The sequence below is a fragment of the Belonocnema kinseyi genome, chromosome 10 (genome assembly GCF_010883055.1).
Source record: "Belonocnema kinseyi isolate 2016_QV_RU_SX_M_011 chromosome 10, B_treatae_v1, whole genome shotgun sequence".
Taxonomy (NCBI): Eukaryota; Metazoa; Arthropoda; class Insecta; order Hymenoptera; family Cynipidae; genus Belonocnema; species Belonocnema kinseyi.
Window position 1 is genome coordinate 60,813,572 of NC_046666.1, and position 9,550 is coordinate 60,823,121.

At 27.3% G+C, this 9,550-nt stretch overlaps 2 protein-coding genes across 5 annotated transcripts in view; one reads left to right on the top strand and one right to left on the bottom strand.

The window, feature by feature from the left end:
• The window catches only part of LOC117181524 (titin-like), an 11,961-nt gene extending 8,685 nt beyond the window's left edge, over nucleotides 1–3,276 (bottom strand). The window contains exons 1-2 of the mRNA XM_033374298.1: nucleotides 3,010–3,276; nucleotides 2,713–2,835 (exon numbers count right to left, since the gene is read on the bottom strand). Coding sequence (XP_033230189.1) covers nucleotides 2,713–2,835; nucleotides 3,010–3,082 — 196 coding nt within the window. The 5' untranslated portion in view covers nucleotides 3,083–3,276. The remainder of the gene's footprint in view (nucleotides 1–2,712; nucleotides 2,836–3,009) is intronic.
• The window catches only part of LOC117181525 (spermidine synthase), a 25,220-nt gene that overhangs the window by 2,258 nt on the left and 13,412 nt on the right, over nucleotides 1–9,550 (top strand). The window contains exon 1 of one of the 4 annotated variants that reach the window (XM_033374302.1): nucleotides 5,593–5,612. The exons of 2 other annotated variants lie outside the window; for them this stretch is intronic. The gene's annotated coding sequence lies outside the window, so the exon portion shown is untranslated. Of the gene's footprint in view, nucleotides 1–5,592; nucleotides 5,613–5,699; nucleotides 5,757–9,550 lie in introns of those variants that run through there. One more of the 4 variants, XM_033374300.1, reaches the window with a different exon arrangement.

Genomic DNA, 9,550 nt, shown 5'->3' on the forward strand with positions numbered 1-9,550 from the left:
AATTTTTTCTGCAAAAAATAAGTGTTCAATTGTTATTTATGCGTCAAAATTTAACAATTTATATTTATAAATTAAACACTTTTTAAATAGAACAATTAAAATTAAAACACTAAAAGTTTAAAAGTTCCTCGAAAATCTAAAGATTCAAAGCTTTCTATGTAAAACAATTCAGTTTCAAATTGTTTTCTTTTAAATATTTGGTTTGAATTTACTCGTTTTAAATTAACAGTAAAATATTGCTAAATATTAAATGCTTATTCTTTTTCTATATTAAGAAATTTCAAATTAAATGGGATTAATATTAAATAATTTAGACTCACAATCTTTAAATTTGCGGTTGATAAAATAAAACTGTTTTTTTATCAAAAAATTTAACTTCAAATGCTTTTAATTTTTAATTGTGTAAATCTTAAAAACTGCACTTTAAATTATTTAAAAAGCTGTTAAAATCGAACTTGGGCAGATTATTCTTCTGAAAATTCGTAAAATTCTCGGTTTCCCAGTCCGGCGGCCACCCTGTTGTTTCTAAAAAAAATCTTCGATTTTAAAAACTTCTTAATTTTTAAGCCTTTAAAACTGCACTTCAAAATTCTTTAAATTAAAATATATGCTTGAAAATTAAAAGTTGAAAATTTTTTAAGTGAAAGATTTTCGAATTAAGCATTCTAAACTAAATGATACAATAATTTATAAAAATCACAATTTCATATTTTATTTTAAAAAACGGTTGAAATCAAAATTGGGCAAAATTTTTATACTTAAAATTTTGTAAAATTCCCGGTCAAAAAATAAATACACTGTCATTTCCCGGTTTCCTCCGGTCGCATAAAATTTCCAATTATTTCCCGGTTTTCCGGTTCAGCGGCCTGAAAATACGGTAAATGTATGCAGTGCCAAGCACAAGTGCTCAAAATAATGGAAGATGCTCCTTTCGAATATAAACCGAACGTTTTCCTGGCCAACTGTTCACTTTCCCTAACCATTAATATTCAAAAACTAGAATTTTTAACTTGTAAAATTTTAACATGGAATCTATTATAAAAGCAATAAAACAACTTCCGGTTACAATTAAAAATATTCAAAATTTATTTATTTCAACCAAAAAAGATTACTTTTCTACCATAAAAGATGAGTTTACAATTTAAAAAGATGAATATTGTACCAAAAAGATCAATTTAACAAAATGGTACAATTTTCAAACAACATTATGAAATTTGCATCAAATTAGTTGAATTTTCAACTAAACAGACGAATTATCAAACAAAAAGATTAAACTTAAACCAAAACCAGATGCATTTTCAACCAAATAATTGCGTTTTTTAGAAGACAGTTAAATTTTCCAGATCAAAAAAATTAAAAAACTAGATTTTAATAAAAAGTTGCATTTTAAAGCTAATAGTTAAATTTTCAAGCCCAAAAGACTAATACTTTAGAATACAATTGAATTTTCAGTAAAAAGATGAATTCTCAACGAAAAATGTAATAGTTGATACATCAATTAAAAAAGAGTTATCAACAAAATAGTTCAATTTTTAGAAAAATAATTAAGTTTTTAACCAAACTGTTCAATGTCCAATCGACAAAGATGAATTCTCAACAAAAAAAGTAATAGTTGATGTTTTAACCAAAAAATATGACATTTCTATCAAAAGAGATGAATCTTAAAACCAATAAACATCTACGACTAGAGTAGTTTACTTCTTAGTTACAAAAATTAATTTTCAACCAAAAGACAACAAATTTTCAACCAATAAGATTAATTTTCGAATGAGATTATAAAATTATGAATTTTTAATACAAAATTATTTTCTAACCGAGTAATTTAGCCTTTAACTAAATAGTTCAATTTTCAATAACAAAAATGCATTTTTTTTTTTAAACAGTTAAATTCAATTAAAAAGGTTCATTTTCAACCAAGTAATTGCATTTATATGCAAGAAAATATTGAATTTATACTAAAACAGATGAAATTTTCAAACCAAAAGGGCGAATTTTCAAAAAATAGATGAATTTTTAACTAAGAAAGATTTCAATTAAACTTCCAACATAAAAATATGAATTTTCAATCAAAATTGATGAATTTTTAACCAAGTAATGAAATTATTCACTAAAAACATTAATGTCAAGAGAAAGCAACTAAAAAAAAATAGAAATATAAGTACAAGGAAAATAATATTATCCCACAAAACATCATTTTCAAAATTCCCTAACTTTTTCCTAACCCTAACCCTAAACGCTAACCCTAAACGAACTATGGGATTGCATCGAAACGATTCATAGAAATTTATCAAATAATTTTGTTTAAATTGACCATAGTAACTTATATAACATTTTGTAATTACTTTAATTGAGACGTATATAATAAAATATTTAAATAATAAAAACTTCTTCAAATCCTGACAGAACGATTTTACATTTTAAAAAAATTTACAGCAAAAATAACATGAAAATACTATGGTAAAATTGATTCTAAAAAGACTTTTAACAAAACGAATTTGCAAAAAAAAAACGAAGCGGGTTGTTTGATAAAAAAATCGATTTGCTCCGAAAAAAATTCAGGATATAATCAAATATTCACTTCAATCCAATTATTAAGTAAGTTAATGCTAAATCTCTAGCAATAAGTACAAATCATAAATGTGATTTAAATGACTAAATATCCTAAATATTGCAGACAAAACTTCAAAGTCAAAAAATGTCAAATTTTCTCACCTGCAGAATCATCCTTAAATTTAACTCTGACATGTTCTGTCATCCCTTGCTCCTTGGCACCTAGACCTTTCCCACTCGTCCAACCCATTTTTTCCAGCATTTTTTGCCCGAATTTGTTGGAATCTAGAAAAAGGAGGAAAGCACACCATGACATAACCTGTCTCAAATCCCCACAACATCCGTTTACGGTTGAAATAATTTACTTCAGAAGTTCGGAACAGTTTCAAGCACTTTAAAATGCGTAATAATTATAAACAAAAATGTTTTAAATCATAAATAATTAATTAAACTACTTACCTTCGCTCCAATGTTTCCCTCGTGGATTGAGTGTCCATTTTTGTTTTCGTCGAGGCTCAGCAAGCATTGCCATTTTTCACGATTTATGAAGAAATAAACGCACAGAAACGGATGAAGATATTTTTTAAAAATTTTTCAATCGTTTTTTCTTCAGGTTTTCCACTTTCCTGGAAATAATAATTTAAATTTATCAAGAAATGTTCATAAAGGGGAACAGCTAAAAGTCAAACCACGAAACGGATTGGCAGATTTCGCACACCTGCTCAACCTGCGCACGCATGCGAAAGTTTTTAAATTTGAATTGTAGCGGGAAGAGGATTCAAATTTAAAAAGAAATTTTAATTATTTTCATTATTTACTTATTCTTTCGTAACAACTATTGAATTTTAGGATGTTCGAATGTTAAAAAACCTGAAATAAAGTAACTATTGATGATTTACGATCATTTTGATCAAATTTCAATATTTTATCGTCTTAAAAATTAAAATAAAAAAGTTTTATAGCATTTGATACCCACTTACGTTTTGAAAATGACCTGTTCTATTTTTAAACTCATAATTCTATTAAAACCTTTTAAAATTTCAAATTGAAACGAAAAATAAATAACTCTGTGTGTCACATGTGTTAATTAAAAATAGTATAAAAATAACTAAAATAATTACTAATATGAATAAAAAGTAAAATTTGAAGAAAAAATTCGAATTAAAAATTTACTAGGACAAATAAATACTTATGTAACTCAAAACCTGAAAAGAATCAATTGGAAGAATGTATATTTTCGCATTTTTTGGATTTTGAATTTTTTACCTTAAACCTAATAATTTAAAAACAGGGTGTCCACTGGATGGGGAAATGACCTGGAAGTTTTTAGACCGGGAAAACAAGGAAATTCATTTTACAAGACAATTCCTACTCTATTAAAAACTAAAGAATTTACATATTTAAATGTTAATTATAGAACAGCTTTTAATTCTAAAGTCTGATTAGTTTAACAAAAATGTAAACGTCTGATTAAAACTTCGTAAACTATTTTTAAATTAAAAAGAGTTTGTATTTATAGATTCATAATCAAACATTTCTATTTCATGTCAAATCGTATGTTCAATTATTGTTTCAGTTCAAAATACTCCATTTTTAATCCAAGCTATTTGAAATTTTTTAATTACAGAAAGAACACTTTATCAGAATTTAGAAATATATTATTGTTTTTTTTTTAATGAGCAATTATAAATCAAATATTCTAAAATATACAATATGAAACTGAATGATTCGAAATAGAAAGCTAAATTTAAACTTTTATTGTTAGAATTTTAATTTTTTAATTTTGTTGAATTTTTAATTTTTAATTGAATTTTTTTATTTAAGATTGAAAAGTATTTTATTTTATCGTAAATAATTTTATACGAAATAAGCATGGAAAAGATTCACTATTACAAAACAGATTTCCAAACAACCTTACTTGAAGACTGGTTATAGACAAAAATAACCAAATGAAGAAACAGGGAGAAAAGGGATAAAGGTCAACCAAAACCAAGCTTTTTACTTTTTCCTTTCCCCACTCTTTTTATACTACCAGGAAACCAACATGTTGCGAGGCCAATTTACCTCAATTTCTTAAAAGAAACCTTTTATTTAAATTTTTATGAAGACCATGAATTTTAATATTAACAACTTTAAAAATGAATCACATTTTTTTGTTATTTCTTTTTGGAAAATATAAGAATCTAAATAAATTTGTACAGAATAAATAACGATTTTTTATATCCTGATATATAATTAACAATTGGACAATTATTGATTTGAACTTTAAGTGCTTTCATTTTTAGTTCAGTTTCGACTTGATTACTTTGAATAACACAATCTTCAATTTTAAGAGTTCGAATTTTTAAACTTCAATAAAAGTGAAGTGTCGTACTTGTAAAGAAGACTTTTTATTGACTTTTGGTTGATAAATTGTATTTTTTGTTTTGCATTTAATTCAAACAAAAGTTTCTCAAACAAACAAAAAAATAGATTTTTTGTTTCATCCCGGACTGACTCAGTGGAGTCAATTGGGCAGAACTGATTCACATTGCATTACTGGAGAGTCCAGCCAATCAGTCCGGGACGAAACGTAAAAAATCCATTTTTCTTTAAAAAAAATTAAATGCAGATTAAAAAAAGATATCGACTCTACTTCTGATTAAAAAATCTTCTTTACAATTTGACTTGTATGTTAGCATTAGCAGTTTAACGCAATAAATGAAAAGATGTTATTTAAATTCATGACAACAGATTTCCCGGATCAGCTCACGACAAAGTTCCGGGATAACCCTGGTCGCAGGAAACAGTGAGATAAAAAAAAGCATATTTTTCGACTTGATTTAAAAATAAAAAGTAAACGACAGAGTAAATTTTAATACTACCCAACATTTGCCATAAAATTGGTAGCAAATTAAAAAATTCCTTAAGATTCGAAAAAAAGACGTCCAACAAGGTGAGATGAAGAAAATCTTCAAATGCCTCAAAAATCGGAAGGAACTTGAAATCATTATAATGGCCAGGACACCCCGCAGCGTCAAAGATATTTGGCAGCGGGACGTTCAAAGTTCGAGACCCACGGGGTAAGGGTAATGCTCATTATCTTATTCTGTCATTGTCTAAAGAGCTCTCACTGTTGAAATTTTACCGATCCATCAGTCTTGGTTTAGCTTCCGCTTAGTACAGTACGAACTGTAAATACTATCTGAGAAACCGGCTTCTCTGACGTACGTATATTCAATGTGCTTCATTTTTTTATAACGGATTGAGCCACGCAGACCATGCTGCTCTTACTGTAAATCCGTAATGTACACATTCGCACATTTAAAATTTGGGAAACAAGGATTTTTTTGAAATTAATCATTATTTTTACATTGGTCATTGAGAATTTAATTTAAAAATTATAAATCAGGCATTGAAAATTAATAATCGATGCCAATAATTATTTCCTTTTCTACTTTTATGTTTCGGATGCACTTATTCAGAAATCAAAAATAGTGTAAACAGTGTTACAAATTTGAAGAAATAGTGTGATAGCATTTTTCACGTATTAAATTTATGCGTAGTTCGAATCTAACAGTGTATTGTTCGAAATCAAAAAGTATGCAATGGAAAATTAACTTTTTTACTCAAAAAGTTTTTTTTTACTTAAAAAATATTATTCTTTAGTCTATAAATTATCAAACTCCTTAATTATTTATCGCAGGCTTCTCAGTGTATGATATATTCCTCCCTCTTTTTCTGATTTCTCCGCACTATTAAATTTTTGGTTTAAGAATTTATCTTTTTTATTCAAACTTTTATTTTTTGGTTTAAAATTAGATTATTTTGTTGCAAATTCAAAAATTTCAGTAAAAAGTCATACACCTTGGTAAGAAATTTATTTGTTAAGTTGAAAAACCCCCTCTTTGTCCTTTGTTCTTAATTAACTACAATTTTTTGTTAATTCGATTTTTTTTAATATACTTCTGATTGATTCGAAAATGTATCTCTTTCTGCAGAAATTTCACCGTTTTTGTTAAAAATGCAACTGTTGTTAAAAAAATAATCTGGTTGAGTTGAAATTTCAACAGTTTTGTAAAAAAAAAATCGTATTTTTGGATCGATTTTTCAACAGTTTGGTCAAACATTTCCGTATTTGGATAAAAAAAATCACGTTTTTGGTGGAAAATAAATTTTTGAGGTTAAAATACAACTGTTTTGTTGAAAATTCAACTGAAAATCAATCAAACAAAATTCGAACTAACGTCAGATCAATTATTCAGAATATTTTTTTCAAAATTTTTGTTATTTATTGAAAATTCGTATTTTTGGTAGAAAATGAATCTTTTTGGTTAAAAATATAACTACTTAGTTAAAAATGTATGTATTTTTGTTAAAAAGCTATTTTTTCCTTTTTTTGTTAAAATTGCAACTGCTTGTTCGGAAATTAAATTTTTTTGTGTAGGGTTTAAATATATATTTTTTTTAATTGGTCCTTTTTGGTCAGCAATTTTGGTCCATCTTTTTTATTAGCAATTTGACACCATAGTTTTTAAAAGGATCTCCACGTTTTGAGGCCCCCGAAGCCGAAAATCAAGTATTGGCGATGGCGTCCGTCTGTAAACACGATAACTCTCGAAGTGAAAAAGTGTTAAAGAAAAATTGAAGCTCTTCAAAACATCTACCATCTTTGTTGTAAAAATTTTTTGATATGACTCGTTTTTTTGGTTTATATATCGAGAATTAATAACAGTTATGTTAATAAGTCGGAAATTCTAATTTAGGTTAAACGATAAAAAAAAGTAGGAAGAATATTAGATTTTAAAAAGTCCTATAATTTTTCATTCAACCATTTTTTGGTAAGATTTGATATTCTGGCTTTATTTTTCAAAAATACTATTAAAAAATCGAAATTTATCATTTTGAGCCAAACGACGCAAAATATGGGAAAAGGCTCAACAAGTAATTAGAGCTTCTTAAAAGTCCTATTTTATTTTTTGAAACTGTTTTTTGGTAGGACTTGTAACTTCGGCTTTATTTATCAAAAATACTATGAAAAATAGAAAATTCAAATTTCTTTTATTGTGCAAACTTGAACTAATTGGTTGAAAGTCAAATTAATTAGTTAATTCATAAGTAATAGTATGATTTAACACCCCCCCCCCAGCCATTCTTTTAACGTTATTTCTTGATTCCTTCTGAATAAATTCATGAAAATATTTAGTCCAGTTAAGCTCGGGGCGAAAATTTGGTAAGATAGGTGGGTGGGGGCAGGGGTCAAAACACATGGAACCGGAAAAGAGGATACGCTTTTTAAAATGTACTATGTATGAACGGACAATTGTGAGAAATTAGTGCCTTCAGTAGAATTTTTTTCGAAATTGTCACAAAATATTATCATTGCTGAAAAACTCAAATTATATAAATAAATTATCACTTTAGACTTGTATGGGCATCACAACGCATCACTGGCATCATAATTTCAGGAAAATTAAGAGAAAAAATTATTTCTTTCTGCCTTTAAACGTCCATACTGGAATTTGTTTATATACTATGGACTTTTACAATAAAATGGTAATGTCAAATACAAAATTATCATTACTCGACAAATTTGGTAACACAATTTCAGGAGTATTAAAAGAGAATACGTAGAAAAATATATTAAAAAGTTTGAAAAAGGGGAAGTGTGCACCTAAAAATATAATTGGTTGGGGTCCATTTTTCCTTAAACGGCCACGGCAGTTGCATAAAAAACGAATTAAAACCATAAGCCGTCCATAATTTCTTGAATAAAAATATAATATGATCATTAGCAAAGGAAATAGAATAAATTATGTAAATAAAATGTATGCAATAATATAGTTTAGTTCCAGTGAAAAGATACAGAAGTAGATAGGCAGGGATCATTCTAAATAACACTTCCTAGCATACCGACATCAAGACCCTTCCACAACTGAAGTGGTTCGTGTCTGTGCTAAGCTTCTGGAATGTTCTCGAATTGTCTTGACGACGTCAACAAATGATAGGATACTGCGTTTTATAAGAGAAATTTACGTAAATAACTTCAAGGTTATTTATTATCTCAGTTAGGCATTTCACGTAAACACTTTCAATTTTACATTTTTCTTTATTCTTGTAATTTCTACTGCATCATATAGTTATGAGAAAAACAATTATTAATTAGGACGTTCCCTATCTATTCATAGATTTTCAGGAAAGCAAAAATACATGATCTTGTGTCCCTCGATAAAAAGATTAATCTTTTTTAATGAGATTAAAAAAAACATTCAATCTAGGAAAGTTTCAACAAAATTGTTTGCGTTATAAATAGTTCCAGTGACATTTAATTTATACTTTGTGAAACTTCATAATCATAATGCAACGCGAGGAATATAAAAGTGTTAATTGGTTTTACTTAGTATTCTATTCTACTTTTTTAAAATTATTATTTATTTAAAAAACACCAACTTATTCAATTCTTTGTTATAAACCATTTTACTGTGTTATACGTATCTCGGAATTCAGAGTATTTTGAATCAATACAAATTATTTCATAAAAGATGCCGTTAATGCTGTTATATAAAACAACACCCTACAGTGATATGAATGGAAACCCAGAAATAAGAAAAAGCCCCGGGGGCTTAAATAGTTAATCACTTAAAGAGGTTGGGCTTCAATTCCCGAGCAGATGCCTCTGGAATCTATTTTAAGGCCATGTGACGAGTCGGCCACGTGCCCAGATTTCTACCTTACCGACAATTTTCTTATTTCTAAAGTTATTTTCACACTAAGAGCCACATCGAGTTGAAAATTCGGGATAATAAATAAGAAGCACTAAAGAAGGTGGGTCTGGTCCTAAATTTTAATAATCATGAAAAAAGAAAAAAAAAAGTTATTTACAAAAAAAGGAATACTTTTAACAAATGATTTATCAACCCATAAGGAAGAATTTGAAATAAAAACAAATTCATTTTTAACCAAAAAGTTGCAATGACAACCAAATACATAGTTTAACCCATAAACAAAAGAAACGAACTTT